General features: G+C 41.3%; 3 protein-coding genes and 1 long non-coding RNA gene across 8 annotated transcripts; 1 reads left to right on the top strand and 3 right to left on the bottom strand.

Moving 5' to 3' along the window:
- Window positions 1–52: 52 nt before the first annotated feature.
- Window positions 53–3,072, bottom strand: LOC115164515 (protein lin-37 homolog). 2 transcript variants are annotated; one of them, XM_029717082.1, is made up of 10 exons: window positions 2,981–3,072; window positions 2,564–2,617; window positions 2,375–2,450; window positions 2,192–2,239; window positions 2,026–2,055; window positions 1,841–1,926; window positions 1,533–1,693; window positions 1,289–1,420; window positions 1,122–1,195; window positions 53–935 (listed from the first exon to the last, which is right to left on the bottom strand). In XM_029717082.1, the coding sequence occupies exons 2-10, from the start codon at window positions 2,595–2,597 to the stop codon at window positions 848–850; spliced, it is 729 nt and encodes a 242-aa protein (XP_029572942.1). In that variant the 5' UTR covers window positions 2,598–2,617; window positions 2,981–3,072; the 3' UTR covers window positions 53–847. The 2 variants fall into 2 exon arrangements, with proteins under 2 accessions (XP_029572942.1, XP_029572934.1); XM_029717074.1 differs by lacking the exon at window positions 2,981–3,072 and having other exon boundaries at window positions 2,564–2,966.
- LOC115164600 (uncharacterized) lies at window positions 3,070–14,083 on the top strand. 2 transcript variants are annotated; one of them, XR_003869952.1, is made up of 13 exons: window positions 3,072–3,463; window positions 3,870–3,976; window positions 4,570–4,861; window positions 5,087–5,238; window positions 5,707–5,813; window positions 6,403–6,487; window positions 6,609–6,742; window positions 6,974–7,171; window positions 7,309–8,114; window positions 8,296–8,458; window positions 9,002–9,081; window positions 12,328–12,376; window positions 13,813–14,083. It is a non-coding gene; the product is annotated as an uncharacterized LOC115164600 (long non-coding RNA). The 2 variants fall into 2 exon arrangements; XR_003869953.1 differs by lacking the exon at window positions 5,707–5,813 and having other exon boundaries at window positions 3,070–3,463.
- On the bottom strand, window positions 12,407–14,959 carry LOC115164558 (alpha-crystallin B chain). 3 transcript variants are annotated; one of them, XM_029717202.1, is made up of 4 exons: window positions 14,743–14,959; window positions 14,179–14,344; window positions 13,776–13,898; window positions 12,407–13,557 (listed from the first exon to the last, which is right to left on the bottom strand). In XM_029717202.1, the coding sequence occupies exons 2-4, from the start codon at window positions 14,335–14,337 to the stop codon at window positions 13,390–13,392; spliced, it is 450 nt and encodes a 149-aa protein (XP_029573062.1). In that variant the 5' UTR covers window positions 14,338–14,344; window positions 14,743–14,959; the 3' UTR covers window positions 12,407–13,389. The 3 variants fall into 3 exon arrangements, with proteins under 3 accessions (XP_029573062.1, XP_029573049.1, XP_029573056.1); XM_029717189.1 differs by lacking the exon at window positions 14,743–14,959 and adding an exon at window positions 14,546–14,734; XM_029717196.1 differs by lacking the exon at window positions 14,743–14,959 and having other exon boundaries at window positions 14,179–14,721.
- Window positions 14,960–16,542: 1,583 nt separating this feature from the next.
- LOC115164584 (gamma-secretase subunit PEN-2) lies at window positions 16,543–18,248 on the bottom strand. The gene is made up of 4 exons (XM_029717227.1): window positions 18,109–18,248; window positions 17,616–17,726; window positions 17,343–17,447; window positions 16,543–17,032 (listed from the first exon to the last, which is right to left on the bottom strand). Exons 2-4 carry the CDS (start codon window positions 17,674–17,676, stop codon window positions 16,893–16,895), a joined length of 306 nt encoding a protein of 101 aa, XP_029573087.1. The 5' UTR covers window positions 17,677–17,726; window positions 18,109–18,248; the 3' UTR covers window positions 16,543–16,892.
- Between the last annotated feature and the right edge of the window lie 19 nt (window positions 18,249–18,267).

Genomic DNA, 18,267 nt, shown 5'->3' with positions numbered 1-18,267 from the left:
TCGTAAGTGTTTTTCTTTGGTCAGCTAAAGGTTTTACTTCAGACGACATTCCTTTGTGATCCAAAACAAACAGAACATTTATTGCCTGTATGTGATAGATATCTTGGACCTATTTCATCCATGTGGACTGTGTTTCTGACCTACAGATGACAAAATAACTGCTGTGGAGAAATCCTTTGAATTACATTTCAGAAATCAATCAACTGTAAAAACAGCACACTGGCAGATGTATTATAGCGATAAATAAATTACAATAGCTCAATACTTTATAACTTTTTTACAGTTTACTTACTTTAAATTAGGGAGATGTGTGTGAGACTTTTCTTTTGAACGTCTATGAAAAAAAATATTCCCAAGGGCACTGCTTGTCTGGGAAACTGGTGATCCTAAAACAAATATTTACCATTGGAATTGATTTAGAGTATCCCAGAATTTAGACAAATGTTGTACACTACGCAACCTGTTTACAACCTTTTCATGACACATTGTGGGATCGACAACAGACTATATAATGCATTACCAGATATTCTGTAATATGACAAAAAAACATGTAATAATTATCTAAATAGAATCCCAATACACCAGTCACAGGTGAACTTGGGCCCACCAGAAGCGTCAAATTACTGAAAGTATTGCTACATTTTCAAAACGAGGACTTTGGGTCCTTAAATGTGGTTGTATATGGTAAAAATGGGCTCCATGAGGCTCCTCTGACATTGTCACACGTAATATCCTCCTTGGGGAGAGGACTAGTGCAGCGTCCTGGAGTAGATGACTTCCTCGTGACTCCTACCAGCTATTCTTTTCTCCTCCCTCTGCTGTGGGATACTGCCTGGGGGATTCCCATCTAGCGGTCGTACATTTCCTTCATCTCTTTCAGGATCTTGATGCTCTCGCTATACCTCAGCTGATTCTTGTTGGACGCTTCTTTCCATCTGAACACAGTTATGTATATTAATACAATTGAACGCAGCTAGATAAACAATGTTTACTGACAGAACTTGTATCAACTTTTTTTCCCAATCAAGATTACAGTCGGTTCAATAGTTGATATTCGACTCCCCAATCTATCCATGTCAACAAAGTTAGCTTTTGTGATTATTTAGATGCCTTGGACTTACTTTTGCCTTATCTTTTTCCAGCGTTCTATGTGGTTGTATATGAGGGGACCAGAGACAAGAGCTGTATCTGTACACTGGTGACAAAGACAGACAGATTGAAACAATCAACCGTTTTACTGTGGCAAATATGAAAGTGATGGCTGGGCGTAACAGATGTTATACAGTACCTTGCTGACGATAGGCTTTTCTGTGGGCGGGATCCTCAGATTGACAGGATCTCCAGAAGGGTTGAGAGGACAGGAGGTGGGCGGAGGGAGGCGATACACATTCTGTCCCTTACCATTGAGCATGTCTGCAGCCTGGCAAGATGTAGGTGAAAACAAATACTGAACAGAGAGCGCTATTGAAAAAGATATATATTTATGCCCACATTGTGGGCATCTTTGTCCTGCTTTTTGGGTGTGAGCTTACCTCCTCTTCCCCCATGCTGTGTGGGGGGCTTGGGGATGCAGCCCTCTCTCTGACCGCTGGATTGTTCCTCATCCAGGCCCGGCAAATGGGGTAAAGTGGGGTACTGGTGGTGTACTGGGCCAGGTCCACACTGCGGTCAAACAACTTGATAATGTAGGCATCTAGCAGAGAGGGAGGAGAACAAATGTTTGTATATGTAGGTGAATATCTAGAGCTTGAATGGTAGAGTCAGTGAGTGAGAGAGAAAAGGTTTTTAAAAGTCAAACTATCTGTGTTTGGCAGGGGATTGACATCTGCAGCAGACTTACTTTGTTTATGTTGGTTGCTCTCTGTTAAGCTATCATCCATCTCTTTCCGTTTCTTTCTCCGGTGCTGTGGGAACCGTGACGATGGCCTATGACATCAACAACGAGGGAAAGGGGACAGGTCAAGGCCTTTCAGTGTCTAACAGCCACACAGTCAGATGTGTTTAAAAAACTCAAATAAGGCTTACCGCTTCCCAGCAGAAGATGGAGACACATCCCTATGGAAGAAATTGGCAATCGGAATTACTACAGAAGTAGTGGTACTAACGGAACCACAATAGGCTATTGAGCAAGTCTAAATAGCATACTTTTAATATAAAAAATACCAGAAAATAAAGAAAAAAATGGCCATACTTGCTCAGAGACTCTTCTGCCATCTTTGTCTCATCTTCATTTTGCTCCCTGTAAAACAGCAAAAACAGCATTTCCCATCACCTAAGCTTGATAAGAGGAAAAGGAAAAGTTCCTGAAGCTGTACGTTTCAGTGTCAAGACAGTTAATGTACTGCATCTTTCCAAATAAAATAAAAACACCAACCTCTCACTATCACTCTTCTCCACCAGCCCCTGTAATACTGCATCTAGTCGGCTGCGTGCACCACTCCCCTCTGCATCTGTCATATATAAATTAACAGTCGACTTTACTTAGGAGAGATATAATAATTCCAGTAGATACCACTATCGTCAGCTGAATGGGTATTTGGATTTGAAATATTCAAGCTCTCACCTGGCTTCTCAGTCTTGATCTTGACGTGATGCATGATCCGTCTGCCCGTCCACACTGACATTCAGAAATCCCCAAAACAAAAGATAAAATACAAGTTAGTTGGTAGCTAGCTACAACAACAAGCTTGCTAAATTGATTATATACGGGGAAACACTGATTCAAAATGTTTCTAGATATTAACGTCAAATGACCCAAAGGGACACTGTTCTTGTGCCTGGATACCGAACCTAAAAAGTAGCTTAAGTAGCTAATTAACGTTAGCTAACGCAAATTGAAGCAGTCTTTTCTTGAATAAGCGTGTGTAGCCGCATTATTCGACTTGTGTCTATTTGTTACATAACGTTTCATCAGCAGAACATTATTGTCGAATTAATGTCTAAAGGCCACGTATCTATACATAGAACGTAGTTTTGTTACCCTCCAACAACTAGCTAGCTAGCTGCCTGGCTAGCGCGGTGGTCGGATTTGTTTCAGTAGACTTTCCTCTTCCGCGCGCAGGTCGTTTCCTGCCTGCTGGTTGGACAATGTGGAGTCGACTACACGACTATCATTGGTCCAGATCGATGTCTGTCACTACCAACTTTCTGTAGATTGGCCAGAATCGATTGTTGTTGATAATGATGTTCTCGGTAAAGATAAACTCAAGATTATCGAATCTGTCAAATAGTTGAAGAAAAGGCTTTCCTACGAGGAATGTAACATTTAGAAAAGTAGAACTAATTGTCTAGACTATGTATATGATTTTCCTAATCGAACTATTTTATTTAGCCGTTTGGTTGCCTGGTAACTGACTCAAGTCTAAGCCAGATAAAAACCCGGAAGGCGCAGTGTGTTTTTCTTTCATTGAATCAACCCAGGCAGTGATCAAATCGAGATGCTCAAGTAACATTTACATGGAAAGTACGTGCTTTTTAAAAACTATTTAATACGTTGTCGGTGTCAGCGATCTAGCCTTTCTAAATGAACAAACTAGTTTTAAACTGCAATGCTGTTAGCTAGCTAAGTTACAGGGATAACTTTTTTGCAGTGCCAGCTAGCTCTTTTCACTCTCTTGTTAAATCAAGTGCATGTGTGCTAACTATTTACCTGACACACACTTTAACACTGTCTCATTCTATGATTATAACAAAGAGTAGTCTACATGTGGGCTATAACACTTCTCTGCCCAGTGTGTGAGTTGGTGCATGAAATCCAGGTGAGACGTGGAACAAATGAAAAGGAATGCGGAGCTACCGTTTTCAAAACCAGAACGATGTGTTTTTACCACAATGAAAATGGTCACCTTTTGTCTCTCTTCATCTCTTAGTGGTGCTGCTCTGTTCACGAGGAAGAATCCCTTTCCGCCAGACCCGCCACTGGGAAAAACACATTACAACCCCTCATGCACCATTTATTTCACCTTTATTTAACCAGGTAGGCTAGTTGAGAACAAGTTCTCATTTGCAACTGCGACCTGGCCAAGATAAAGCATAGCAATTCGACACATACAACAACAGAGTTAGACATGGAATAAACAAAACATACAGTCAATAATACAGTAGAACAAAAGATAACAAGTCTATATACAGTGAGTGCAAATGAGGTAAGTTAAGGCAATAAATAGGCCATGGTGGTGAAGTAATTACAATATAGCAATTAAACACTGGAATGGTAGATGTGCAGAAGATGAATGTGCAAGTGGAGATACTGGGGTGCAAAGGAGCAATATAAATAAATACAGTATGGGGATGAGGTAGGTAGATAGATGGGCTGTTTACAGATGGGCTATGTACAGGTGCAGTGATCTGTGAGCTGCTCTGACAGCTGGTGCTTAAAGCTAGTGAGGGAGATATGAGTCTCCAGCTTCAGAGATTTTTGCTTCCAAAGCAACAGAGGAAAAACGTAAGAACTGAACTATGGGGCTGTCGGGGTCTTTTCCAAATACACATACTCCAATACAGTAAATATATGGATTGTCAGTATAGTCTCCTGATCAAACTTTAGCTTTTTTTCCTGGTTTGTCTTAGACCTGAACCCTGTTGGCCTTGCCCAGCTGTCCAGCCCTCCTCCTCTCCAGACGCACTCACTAACCCTAGAGGACCTGTGCTTCCTTGGGGCAGCCAACCACTTTGTCCTCTGTCCTCCTGCCACAGAGGCCCAGCGTACTTTCTTAGAGTCCTGGCCCTCCACTGATCTTGTGTCCTCCCCGGCATACACTGCCGCCTCCCCGAACACAGACACACTGACACAGGACCCAACATCAGGAAAGTCCCTGGTCTCCACTGGGGGAGGAGAGCAGGAAGATTCAGTGTTGGCAAAGTATGCTTAATACTATTTCTCAAATTACATAATGGTAATTTATGTTTTATTTGTGACATGTCATACAGTATTTGTGACCCTGCATCCTTATGTATGTCTTCATTGTAGTGTGTATAATAATATCCACAATAAGCTTGCAGTTGACGAGTATAGTATTTTTGTATTGCTTTATGGTGTTATGCCCTTTACATGTCTCATTAGTAACTACAATAATTCCTTTTCCAGGTACATTGAACGCTTTTGTCACGGAAGGCCGTAGAGTCAAGAGGAACATCTGCAGATGTCGGCGATGGTGGGAGAGGGCCAGCAGCCTTTCTGGTGGCTGTCCTCCTCCCCTCTACCCTCCTGTTCTACACCCACTCAAACCACTGACAAAGGTACTTCACTTGGATCATTCATTGTTCTTTACATCTCATTGAAACTCACTAAATGTTTTGTTGGCTCTATAAAACAAGGAATCTAGTGACCGTTGTGATGCATTTGACCTACTGTCTTGCTCTGCTCTCCATTTCAAATCAAAGTTTATTGGTCGTGTACACAGTTTAGCAGATGTTATAGCGGGTGCAGTGAACATCTTATGTCACTAGCTCCTAACAATGCAGTCAAATGTCAAACAATTAAAAAAATATATATTTAAGGAAAGAAATCAAGAATGTCAGGACGAATCCAGTTAACAACCCAAATAGCACTATCAAAATGCAATCTATACACTGGATAAATATGTACAGCAGTAGATATATTAGAGTGAGATATATCAAGAATCCAGAATATAAATACATTTGTTGTGTGTGTATAAACAGTAAAATACAATTTCTCATTCATTCCCTATTTCTTTATGTACACAGGCCTTTCCCTTAGAAAAGACTCAGCCACCACCCTCAGTCCAGTTGGGCAGTTTTGGCATGGCACCACCCTCTCCCCATGCAGGGGACTCCTTGATCTTAGTGCCATGGTGTGCGACGAACCTTGTCGTTACAAGTGTAAATTAAATTGGTGGGGTCAGTGTAGCCATCTAGTGGTGTTAATCAGAACAACATTGTTCTGTTCATGCTATGTTTTGGTAAGAGTTTGTGTTTGAGATGGTGAGATATATTGGTATTGGACAGGTTTATGTAATGCTGTCAAGTGTGCAAGAGCCAGAATGGCTGAGATGTATTGGAAGAAAGACTCCTCATGCAGAGTGCCTCTCATAAATATTTGCATACCAACACCAGACGACATGTCCTGCCCAACCAATGTGTTTATATGAACTAGTTAGAAGCTGTTCCCTTTGATTATGCAACTGTGTTTGATGCCTTTGTTGATACCCCTTCTGGTCAAAACACCGCTCCATATCCAGCTTGCTGCATATTCCTGAGGGAATGCCCTAAACTCGATATGCAACTGACATGAACTTTTATAGAACTGATCCATAAAGCGTTTTCAAAACGGAACCCGCTGAGGTCTCAGTTAAACAACATTGTGAATGTTCTAGAATGTTGGTGATAGAAATGGTGCCTCTGGTGCACTCACTGGCCTCTCTCTTTCTGATGCCCTGGCAGGGCCTGTCAGACTCCTCTCACGGTGACCTTGGAGACTCTGAGATACTGCATCTACAGGAGAAGGCCAGTAGTCTGCTACACAGAGGTAGATATGCTGGGAGAAATGGAATACACTGAGCAGGGTTGGGGTCAATTAAATGTAATTCAGTCAGTTGCAATGTGGAGAATTGGATTAGTCTTACAAAAAATACATTTTATGTTTTCAGTGAGCACTCACTCAGTAGTGGATCTATCCCCATCAGCTCTGAGGGCCTGGGCTGCTCCAATTTGTCCTCCCCTGTGAGCATAGATGAGCCAATCCGAAGGCCTATAATTACCAGTCTTATCAACTCAACCACTGGTGAGCCATGGGGGTTGGGAAGTTCAAAACATCTGATTTGCATGAATTTCCCTTGTCTCAACCACATGATATTGCTTTTTCAAACTCCCAGAGCCACTGTTATTCTGTGCTCTTGCCATGTCCCTCATTTCTCATGGTCACGATTTACTTTCCTTTTGCAACTTTCTTTCTTCTCACTTTATATCTGAATACACATTGCAATAATTCCTCTTGTGCAATCGTTTCCTCAAGTTGTGGGGAACCTAAGCTCAGCTCATGCCCAAACTGTCCTTGGTTGGTCCCCCTGACCCTCGCACACGCCCAGAGGAGGACATCCTGTTTCAGTGGCGTCTGAGGAGGAAGATGGAGCAGGCCAGTCAGTGGTTTCAGTCACACCCACAGCAGGTTCACACCCTTCATCAGCACTCTGTCAGCTGGCAGGCACACAAGGTACTTACCCCCCTGTCTACTACACCTGCTATTAGAAATATGTTTTGAAGTCTCTTTGAAATGTCTGCCATTGTGTGGTAGGATTTTCCAATGCATTTAGCTAATCACAGATAATTTGATTTGTTTCCCTTCGTTAGGTACAGCGGAATTCCCACCCTGCATATTCCACTCATATAGTTACCCGCTCCTTCACCCCAGCCCCCCAGGAGACCAGTGTCCCCCATGGACCGTTCCCCCTTGCAGCTGCCCTCTCCCTCCCCATCTCCAACCCCACCGTCTCCAAGTTGCAGCCGGATACCCTGGTCTGTCCCCACATGCACCTCCTCTGTGACATCCTTCCTTATACTGCTCAGCCCCTGTCCCCTCCACCCAGCCACCAGAGGAGGCCAAAGAGGAGGGAGGTCTCTTGGGCCGACCGGACCGCCAGGCAGCCCAAAGCCCAGTTCAGCTCCACAGACACCTCCACTGAGGAGCCCACGAGTAAACATGAGTCCTCTCCACCACCGCCCGCCTCGTCTGAGACTACAGAGGAATAGTGGGCAGTTCAACAGAGGAGAACCGAGAGGACAAAAAAGGAGACGCTACAGGAGGAGAGGAGTGAGAAGCGGACAGGGCCGTCCTGCAGAAAGAAGAAATCAGTCAGGTATGACCTGTATCTAATAGGGGTGACATTTTGATTGAATGACATGTGAAGCAGATGCGTTATGTGGCCCAGTCGGAAAACTCAATGATAATATCTCTGTGGGCATCACGTTGGTGATGCGGACCATGCTGAGAGGCCCAGCTTTACAGATTGGAGTGTGAGCCAACACAGCACCAGAGGTAAAGACAGGTTCACCCCATGGAGAGATGAGCCCAGCAGAGACTGGGGGCAACAGGAAAGCGGGCCAGGGGTAGTGAGAGAGGGCCACCACCCTCTCCCATACACATTACCCTGGGACAGGTCAGTTAACACCGTGGGTCATCAGCATCACCGATGCTAGATGCCATTAATACATTGAAGAAAGACTGTTATTCATTTTTCAGTGTTACAATAATATTCATTTACTTTATTAATTTATCCAGGTTAGTTTAATTTAAATAAAGATATTAGTTGAGTAAAGCATATTAATTTACCTTGGCAGGTAGTTTCATAGGTACTGTTCCTGACCACGGACTCTCCGGACCCGCCCAGAACCCCTGTGTCCTCTGACTCTCCCAGATACACGCCCCCACAGTCCCCCGCCCCGCCTCCCAGTGCACAGCAGCCCCGGGAGGTCGTAGCTCAGCTGCTGCAGGAGGCTGAAGGTGAGACTGCCTGGTGCAGTGGGGACTGCTGACCTTAACTCTCTAGGTAGCAGAGGTGGAATAGACTCTGGCTGTATAATACAGTGTATATATAGCCTCCAGTCAAGTTCCACCAGGACTGAATCCAAAAGAACTTTTTCCTGAAAATCCCATTCCTATACATGCATTACTTACTCTAAATAATAAGTTAGGATTTTGCACCTAAATGCTAAAGGGGTCTTTTGCTAACTATATAGGGCGGCATATCAATTGAGTGATGCCATAGTCTTCTGTTACAGGAGTACATTGACCGTGTGGACCAGTGACAGTTATCTATTTTCACTTCACCTTGCTGGTGTTCATGTGTACATTTCTGGCTATTTAAAACCTTTGTACAATTAACATGTGATCTAATATAACATATTATGACCACCTGGCATAGCTTTGCTGGAAAGTAACTAAAGTTAGAACAAAAAGAATCGGTCATGGAATCAACTGCTCCTAAAGTTACTTTTGTTATCTGCACAGTGACATTTTAACTGCATATTTTTTCCCCCCCTTAAGATTCAGACGAGCAGAAGTTTAAAGACGACCCCTTACTGAAGGTCTTAAGGCAGCAGAGAGTGGGTGAAGGAGCAAATCAGGTAAAGTACTGGTATATGTTCCCTAGATACAGTACATTTATTTATACAGGCATTTATTTCATTGACCTTTCCATTACTCATTAAGATAATGAACTTAATATATTTTCAGGGTAATTACAGTGCCTTCAGAAAGTATTCACTTTTTTCCACATTTTGTGTTACAGCCTGAATTTAAAATGGATTAAATTGAGATTTTTTGGGGGGCACTGGCTTACACAATACCCCATAGTGTCAAAGTGGAATTATGTTATTAGAAATCTTTACAAATTAATGAAAAATTAAAAGCTGAAAAATGTCTTGCGTCAAGTATTCAACCCCTTTGTTATGGCAAGCCTAAATAAATTCAGGAGTAAAAATATGCTTAACAAGTCACATAATAAGTTGCATGATCTCAATCTGTGTGCAATAATAGTGTTTAGCATGATTTCTGAATGACTACCTCATCTCTGTACCCCACACATACAATTATCTTTAAGGTCCCTCAGTTGAGCAGTGAATTTCAAACACAGATTCGACCACAATGGCCAGGGAGGTTTTCCAATGCCTCGCAAAGAAGGGCATATATTGGTAGATGGGTAAACAAAGAGGAAGAAAGAAAGCAGACATTGAGTATCCCTTTGAGCATAGTGAAGTTATTAGTTACACTTTGGATGGTGTATCAATACACCCAGTCACTACAAAGATACAGCCGTCCTTCCTAACTCATTTGCCGGAGAGGAAAGAAGCCGCTCAGGGATTTCACCATGAGGCCAATGGTGACTTTAAAACAGTTACAGAGTTTAATGGCTGTGATAGGAAATAACTGGGGATTGGTCAACCACATTGTAGTTACTCCACAATACTAACCTAAATGACAGTGAAAAGAAGGAAGCCTGTACAGAATAAAAATATTCCAAAACATACATTGTGTTTGCAATAAGGTATTAAAAGATAAAACTGCAAAAAATGTGGCAAAGAAATTCACTTTTTGTCCTGAATACAAAGTGCTATGTTTGGGGCAAATCCAATACAACACATTACTGAGTACCATTCTCCATATTGTCAAGCATAGTGGTGGCTGCATTATGTTATGGGTATGCTTGTAATCGTTAAGGACTGGGGAGTTTTTCAGGATAAAAAAAACTAAATGGAGCTAAACACAGGCAAAATCCTAGAGGAAAACCTGCTTCAGTCTACTTTCCACCAGACACTGGGAGATGAATTCAAATCAAATTTTATTGGTCACATACACATGGTTAGCAGATGTTACTGCGAGTGTAGCGAAATGCTTGTGCTTCTATTTCCGACAGTGCAGTAATAGCTAACAAGTAATCTAACAATTTCACAACTACCTTGTATACACACAAGTGTAAAGGGATGAATAAGAATATGTACATATATGGATGAGCTATGGCTGTGCGGCATAGGCAAGATGCAGTAGATGGTATAGAGTACAGTGTATATACATATGAGATGAGTAATGTAGGGTATGTAAACATGATAGAAAGTGGCATTGTTTAAAGTGACAAGTGATACATTTATTACATCCAATTTATTACATGAATTATTAAAGTGGCTAGAGATTTGAGTCTGTTGGCAGCAGCCACTCTGTTAGTGATGGCTGTTTAACAGTCTGATGGCCTTGAGATAGAAGCTGTTTTTCAGTCTCTACGTCCCAGCTTTGATGCACTGATCTCGCCTTCTGGATGATAGCGTGGTGAACAGGCAGTGGCTCGGGTGGTTGTTGTCCTTGATCTTTTTGGCCTTCCTGTGATATCGGGTGCTGTAGGTGTCCTGGAGGGCAGGTAGTTTGTCCCCGGTGATGCATTGTGCAGACCTCACTACCCTCTGGTGAACCTTACGGTTGTGGGCGGCGCAGTTGCCGTACCAGGTGGTGATACAGCCCGACAGGATGCTCTCGATTGTGCATCTGTAAACGTTTGTAAGGGTTTTCGGTGACAAGCCAAATTTCTTCAGCCCCCTGAGGTTGAAGAGACGCTGTCTGTGTGGGTGGACTATTTCAGTTTGTCCGTGATGTGTACGCCGATTCACCTGTCAGCAAGACAGTAACCTAAAACATAAGGCCAAATCTACACTGGAGTTGGTTTCCAAGAAGGTCAATGTTCCTGAGTGGCTGAGTAACAGTTTTGAATTAAATCGACTTGAAAATCTATGGCAAGACCTGAAAATGGTTGTCTCGCAATGATCAACAACCCATTTGACAGAGTTTGAAATTAATAATGGGCAAATGTTACGCAATCCAGGTGTTAAAAGCTCTTAGAGACTTACCCAGAAAGATTCACAGCTGTAATCACTGCCAAAGGTGCGTCTACAAATTTCTGTATTTCATTTTCAATAAATGTGAATAATTTCTAAAAACATAGATGGTTGAGAATTTTTTTTCATCAATTGTGAATTCAGGCTGTAACAGAACAAAATGTGGAATAAGTCCAGGGGTATGAATACTTTCTGAAGGCACTGTATACAGTCTTATTCTAAAATGGTTTAAATACAAAAAAAATCCTCAGCAATCTACACACAATATCCCATAATGACAAAGCAAAAACAAGTTTTTAGAACAGGACAATGACCCTAAGCACACAGCCAAGACAATGCAGGAGTGACTTCGGGACAAGTCTCTGAATGTCCTTGAGTGGCCCAGCCAGAGCCCGGACTTGAACCTGATCGAACATCTCTGGAGAGACCTGAAAATAGCTGTGCAGCGATGCTCCCCATCCAACCTGACAGAGCTTGAGGATCTGCAGAGAACAATGGGAGAAACTCCCCAAATACAGGTGTGCCAAGCTTGTAGCGTCATACCCAAGAAGACTCGGTTGTTATTGCTGCCAAAGGTGCTTCAACAAAGTACTGAGTAAAGGGTCTGAATACTTATGTAAATGTCATATTTCAGTTCTTTATTTGTAATACATTTGCAAAAAATTCTAAAAACCTGTTTTTGCTTGGTCATTCTGGGATATTGTGGGATATTGTATGTAGATTGAAGGGAAAAAACGATTGAATCTATTTTAGAATAAAGCTGTAACATAAAAAAATGTGGGAAAAGTCAAGGGGTCCGAATACTTTCCGAATGCACTGTGTTGTTAAATCATGTGTTACGCTGATTGTTTTGTCTTTGGAGTAAAATTGTACCTTTTTTTTTCTCATTGCAGACACAGATATGGTTCCTAGAGTGATATAATATTTGGCTATGCAAAGCGTTGAAGCAACCTTGGAACATGCTCTAAAAATAGATGTTTTTTCTTTCAGCGAGGTGGAGTCACTGTTGGATGAATTCCAGGAAGCGTGATCACTGGTGGTGAGCACACACATGGAACAAAAACAACAATCAATTCAACAGCATTTTTATTTTTCTACCGAAATATATAGTGCATTTATTTTTTGTTAACAAATTCTCTTTTTACAATGACTAGTTAGAAAATATACAACAACCTTACTGTTGGGTTTTGTGAACATACTTGATAATCTGAGTGTTATAACATTTACACATGATTTAGAGGGCATTGACACACCACACAATCAAATCAACATTTTTAATTGTTTTATATCATATTTACAATGAATGGTTCCATAAAAATATTAAGATTGATGAGTTAAATGTGATTCTTTAGGATGAGGCATGCTTTTAAATGAGGAATCTGTCCTGTTAATATGTACAAACCTCAGAGCGAGAGAGCAGGGAATTTTAATGGTGTGACGGCTTAGTTAATGGGTGTTTTGGTACAGGCAGGCACCAACTCCTTGGTGAGTGTTTGATATGTCTGTTGGAGGAGAGCGTGCCTGTATTTTTGCTTCTATCCTTATTTGGTGTGTGTACAGTTTACCAAGCTACCAATTACTTCACACTGGAAGAAGTTAAGCTACACTAAAGTTACCCATAACTACATTTTTATTTTCTTTAACTAAAGTTAATTTGAAAAATTGCAAACTACTTTGCGATAAACTATATTTAAATTTGAAATGTCAGACTACAAATTGCAAGAACAGATCACTCTAGAGTAAGATGTTAACAGAATGTGTAATTTAACATATTAAATTAAACAACTGTTTCAAATGAGAATTTGAAAGGGGTAATACTGAAAAAGAAAGGGAAATTATTGCCTACTTCACCCATATTTTCTATTTGCAAAAAAGTAGTGTGTAGTTAACTTTTTTTGCCGTGTAGCGAACTACTAAATACTACCAAGATATGAACTGCCACCAAGCTACTGCAAAATGTAGTTAAATTACTAGTTGAACTACATGTAGTTTACTACCCCCCCACAACACTGGTTCCTATGGATTGTGTGTTTGTTCCTATGGTGTGTATGCTCATGGTTCTGAGTGGGACAGGTGTCTGGAGTTCTCCCTCTGCAACATAGGGGCAGATATGATGAGGATGCCTTCAGGCGACACAGCCGACTCCACAGCCATGGAGTCCACTCCCTCTGGAATCCTGTAGCGCCGGTTGAACTGTCGTGTCACCAGCCCTGACCCATCCTGCAAACACACGTTTATAGTGAACACAGTCAGTGAGGAATGCTCGTTTTCAGGCTAACAAGTGGCCTGGTTTCCAGTCTGTTTGGTCAGTAGTTGTCTGAAGCAGAAACAGACTGCATAGCAACCAGGCTATATTCAATGTCTCATCACACCAGGGCAGTGTGATTATGAACAGAGAACAACTCTTGCATAATACATGTAACACAGTAGTTGCTTACTTTTTTCTCTTTGTGTTTCCCTTGGACCTCCACAAAGTCTCCCGTCACCTTGACCATCAGCTCCTCTGGGTTGAAGTGTTTCACATCAACCTGAACTGTGAATCGACTGTGGTCACAACACACCTGGTAACAGGGGAAGATACCCAATATTACTACTCAGATTGACACTATTGCTGCTCTATTACTGCTGGTTTAATCTTCTTCTGTAATTCTATTTAAACGATAAGAAAATGCAAGAGCACCTGCAGTAAATGGGCATTCATTAAAATGTCAGTAGAATATAGAAAGTAAAACATAAAATTAATTAATCAAGGCTACCTCATTGATACAGAACAAAGTCATGAAAAATGAATCCAGAAATGGTTTAATCAGTGAGAAATTAGAGCAACGGGTATAAACCTACCTGTGCAGCGCCAGTGTGCTCCGTCACTGGGGTGAGCAGCTCCGACGGCGTGAATGAGTACAGCCCGAATGTCCCGTTCAGCCCGGGAAGAAGAGGCGGCAGGACCCTCTCCCATGCGATACCGCTGGCTGGAAAAGTGGGTGGCAGATCGAAGTCCATTTCGCGTCTGAGGTAAAAAATAAAATATGCAGTGATTACTACAGCCTTTCACACCCGTATGGGCCGGGGATGTTACGAATATTCTAGGCCACAGGGAGAAATGGCATATGGGAAAATGATAGTCCAATACATGTAGGTCTATTCGAGAAACTATTAGCCTAATAGAAGTTGTTAGAATGAAGCAAGAAATAATTCAACCATAATATACCCGCTTCTTCACTGCTGAGGTTCAGAAAGTGATTGATTCGTAAAAGCTACAGCGATGGTTTTTATAGTCCTTGTCAAATCTGGAATGTTGCAGTAAATAATACCGAATCCGCTTGAACCTCAAAGACCTTTCGAATTGTTGCTGGGTAGGGTCACCGTGTAAAATCCCGTCTGAGACGTAGAGTCGTTAGCACTTACCGTTATGAGATGCCTGCAAGTCCTATTATGTTCTGACTGCCAATGGGATGGATTGCTGCGTCCGTGTATCTGACTCTGCCCTTTTCCCTGACATAAACTGTGGAAGTGCCAGTTAAGGTCTGTATTTATGATAGCAGGAGTAACATAATGAGGCGGGAACTTCGCTGTGGGGCACCCTGCATTGCTTTGGATTCACCACCAGTTCCCCTGGGAATTATGATTTTGTTTTAGATGTGATCAAATTCTTCGATAGCGTAGGGACCTGCCTTAAGGAACACTCCTCCCTATCATATCAACCTATATATGAAGAACTGCTACCATATTCTCCGTTAAAATCATATAGTGTACGTGTGATAATGCACCTCTTTAATTAACCTTACATTGTCGTTTTCCTTGACACACCTGTTGGGGAGCCCCTTTTGGTGATTTGGCAATTGGCATTCAACACTGCCAAAAGCAGTAATCTCAATACAGTGTTCTGCCAGGCAACAGTTCGAACGCTTCCTTCTAGGGATAGACTGCATAACTATCCTGGACTGCTCAATAATTGCTGCTACAGATTCCTTAAACTGATTAAATATTGCAATTATATTTTGACAGGCTTAATTGGAATGATGATATCCATTAGGCCTACACTGATTAAACTGCTTATCCCGGGTTATCAACTGGGGCATGGGATTTTTTATTTTTTTTTTACCTCCGCTTATTAAACAGGTTGAACAAGGTCACAAACATTGTCAATGTCACACCCTGTAACAATATTTTACCAAACACTGGAATATTAAAGATGTTACAATATTTATTTTATAGGTGTACAAACTTCAGATGTTTCTGTTACATTGTTTTTGTAATGATCTTTTGATCAATGTGAAGCAGGTGTTAAGCACACTAATCTTCAATCACATTGGCCTTATTTGGAAATCTTTTTATTCGAAAGAAAAATGATTCAATATTTGTATTAATTTTATAATTTCAACAGAGATGATAGAAATCCCAAAGAGAGGGATGAACAAATCTGTGATTAATGTTGGCCAGTCTCCCCACCCACTTTGTCCTGGAGAGGAATTGGGGGGGGGGGGGGGAATTAAAACGACCTTACAATAATTAGGTCATCATGACATGCAGGGTGAACATCATGTTCTACAATTACACTGACACCACATCCACAACAATGTCATATAAGCCTCCTGCATGTCACAGGTCTTAGCACTTCATCGATTGGGTATCTTATGACCATCCATCACACACATCTGATTTGGGTTTACATCCACTGCCCCTTGACCCCATTTAGAGCAGACAGTCGTGTTACTTATACAACCCTGGCAGACTCAATGGACTTGTTAAGTACTGGAGCTGGTGGGATGACATGTCCTTCCTGCCATGGCGTCGGTTGGTAATAGAAGTAGAGTCTGACTCTGAGTACCTAAAAATGGCATCAACCATGATCCTGAAGAGGGGGGGGGTAACATTTGCTACAGATGGATTGAGTTTCATAATAGGCGCCTAAGAGATTGGCCAGAAGCGGACCTCATTTAAGCACTTAAAAATCATAATTCTTCAATCATAAAGTACTTTACTGGCTAATATCTCATCACTGTTGGAATTGTTTACACTGTGAGAGTACAAAGGATACTATGAATATTATTATCTGGAATAAGTATGTTGTTATCGTGAGCAGTGTTATAAATACTGACATATTAAACAAAACCAATTGGATATTGTTATCCAAAGCTATGCTCATACCATTCATATTATCCATAGGGGCCAAATGTCTAATGAAATGCACACTAGACCACAATCTGGCATCTAAACTCAACTTTATTACAGCAAATAAAAAAGGCATACACTTCCATTTAATTTAGAAAGTTAATGAATTTGCTATTTATTTTTGTCATACATACCATTCGCCTGTACAACCTTCCAAATTTACTCAAACGTGTTGAGACATCCACACACTAGACACAATTTGGGGAAAAGGTGCAGTGTTCATAGGACATCTTACCACTCATTAAAGCCCAGAAAAATTACTATGATTATCCATTGATCAACTACACTTAACTATTTCAACGTATGTTACATTTGTCTATTCATTCTGTCATGGTAAAGTTTTATACAGTAGGAAGCTTTCTTGTTTCCCCGCCTTGTCTGTCTCAGGGAATGCCAAGTGGAATGGTGAAGGAGAGGTAGTCGCCCACCTCACCCCATTCTGCTCTGAAGTGTTGGAATATGGTTATCCATGTGGTGAGTACTGCAACCCACAGTAGCAACCCCAGCCCTGATCGCTTTACATCTGAAAGAGAGATGTAATTTATTGTAGTCATGTTTGAATAGAAACTGCATGCTTTCACTAATACTTACACTAATGTTAAACTAATACAAAGCCAACTTTGTTTTAGCTGGATCATCTTATCTCATCATGGATCATAGGCCTACATCTCATTAGACACACAACCTGTAACATAAATGTATTATTTATCCAGTATGTGGATGTGCCACAAAAAAACCTGGACTACTAATCATTTGTACAATAATCATTAGTTATATTAATTAACAGCACTTTCTCTGTGTGCATAGACTATGATTGGCGGATTGACACTCACATGTTTTGATCTTAAGTTGTTCAGTATATGTTGGCTTTACAAAGGCCTCTTTGAAAAACCACACCACATTCACCAGCCACAGGAACGGAAGGAATGCAAATCCCCCTGAGATAGAAAGTCATTACAGTATTACTACATATATATATACACGTTGTAAACACTAACATTGGATAGTTCATGCAATACTTTTCTATTTGAACCATGCCAGGGGACAGAAATCCCCTGGTCACGTAGAGAAAAACAACACTTGGTGGTTCAGACTTACCAACTTACCTAAATAGTATTTCCTGCAGAGGGTGAGTTTCTCCTCATTGGGAAGGCGCTCTAGGTTCATGTTGATTTTCTTTTATTTCCCCCTTCGTATTGACAGTTTTTCAAAGAGACCTTGAAGTATGATGGAAGAGTATAAAAGTGAGAGGGTATTTTGAAGATCTAGACTGGCACATTTCGGCTTCATGGAACTGCCCGTCTAAAATACGAGGGTGCCCCCTATCGATAAGAATGGAACAAGTCTTGTGTTTCCATCCAACGTTAGCCTGGCTATCTGCCCAGATTACACGATAAAATAACATATTTTAACACACATTTTGCGAACTTAAGTATTTTAAGGCGAAATGTGTAGGCTAGTAGCTAAGTTTTGAAAAAGCGGTCGAAAATACTGCGTGCTGGATGGCTAACAATATATGCTACAATGTTAACAGCAATTGTCCTCTATAGCAACCACTATTACAGAAAATACATCATTAATATTTTCCGAGGCTTTTACCTGTAATCTTGAATATGTCAAATAGATCTAAATTGCTTGACGACTTAACGTTAAACAGCTCAGACCATCAACACAAAAGAGAATTTCAACTTGTTCCTTTCTGCTTCCTACTCCAGTTTTCTGAAGAGGGGGATGTGACGTCAATATTACCCCCCCCCC

Source organism: Salmo trutta, chromosome 3 (assembly GCF_901001165.1).
Source record: "Salmo trutta chromosome 3, fSalTru1.1, whole genome shotgun sequence".
In the NCBI taxonomy this organism is placed as follows: domain Eukaryota; kingdom Metazoa; phylum Chordata; class Actinopteri; order Salmoniformes; family Salmonidae; genus Salmo; species Salmo trutta.
The sequence above is the reverse complement of the archived record's forward strand: the minus strand, read 5'-3'. Positions and strand labels throughout refer to the sequence as shown.

Bases quoted from the DNA above. Each gene is read 5' to 3' on its own strand.
- LOC115164515 (XM_029717074.1), bottom strand. From the start codon at position 2,624: ATGTCAGTGTGGACGGGCAGACGGATCATGCATCACGTCAAGATCAAG. The intron at 2,240-2,374 runs GTTGGTGTTTTT...GCTGTTTTACAG, and splicing joins GAGAAGAGTGATAGTGAGAG to GGAGCAAAATGAAGATGAGA. The intron at 1,927-2,025 runs GTAAGCCTTATT...TTGATGTCATAG, and splicing joins CCATCTTCTGCTGGGAAGCG to GCCATCGTCACGGTTCCCAC.
- LOC115164558 (XM_029717202.1), bottom strand. From the start codon at position 14,337: ATGGACTTCGATCTGCCACCCACTTTTCCAGCCAGCGGTATCGCATGG. The intron at 13,899-14,178 runs GTAGGTTTATAC...CCCTGTTACCAG, and splicing joins AGCACACTGGCGCTGCACAG to GTGTGTTGTGACCACAGTCG. The intron at 13,558-13,775 runs GTAAGCAACTAC...GTGTGTTTGCAG, and splicing joins GGAAACACAAAGAGAAAAAA to GATGGGTCAGGGCTGGTGAC.
- LOC115164584 (XM_029717227.1), bottom strand. From the start codon at position 17,676: ATGAACCTAGAGCGCCTTCCCAATGAGGAGAAACTCACCCTCTGCAGG. The intron at 17,448-17,615 runs GTAAGTTGGTAA...TTTCTATCTCAG, and splicing joins CTGCAGGAAATACTATTTAG to GGGGATTTGCATTCCTTCCG. The intron at 17,033-17,342 runs GTGAGTGTCAAT...TCTCTCTTTCAG, and splicing joins ACAACTTAAGATCAAAACAT to ATGTAAAGCGATCAGGGCTG.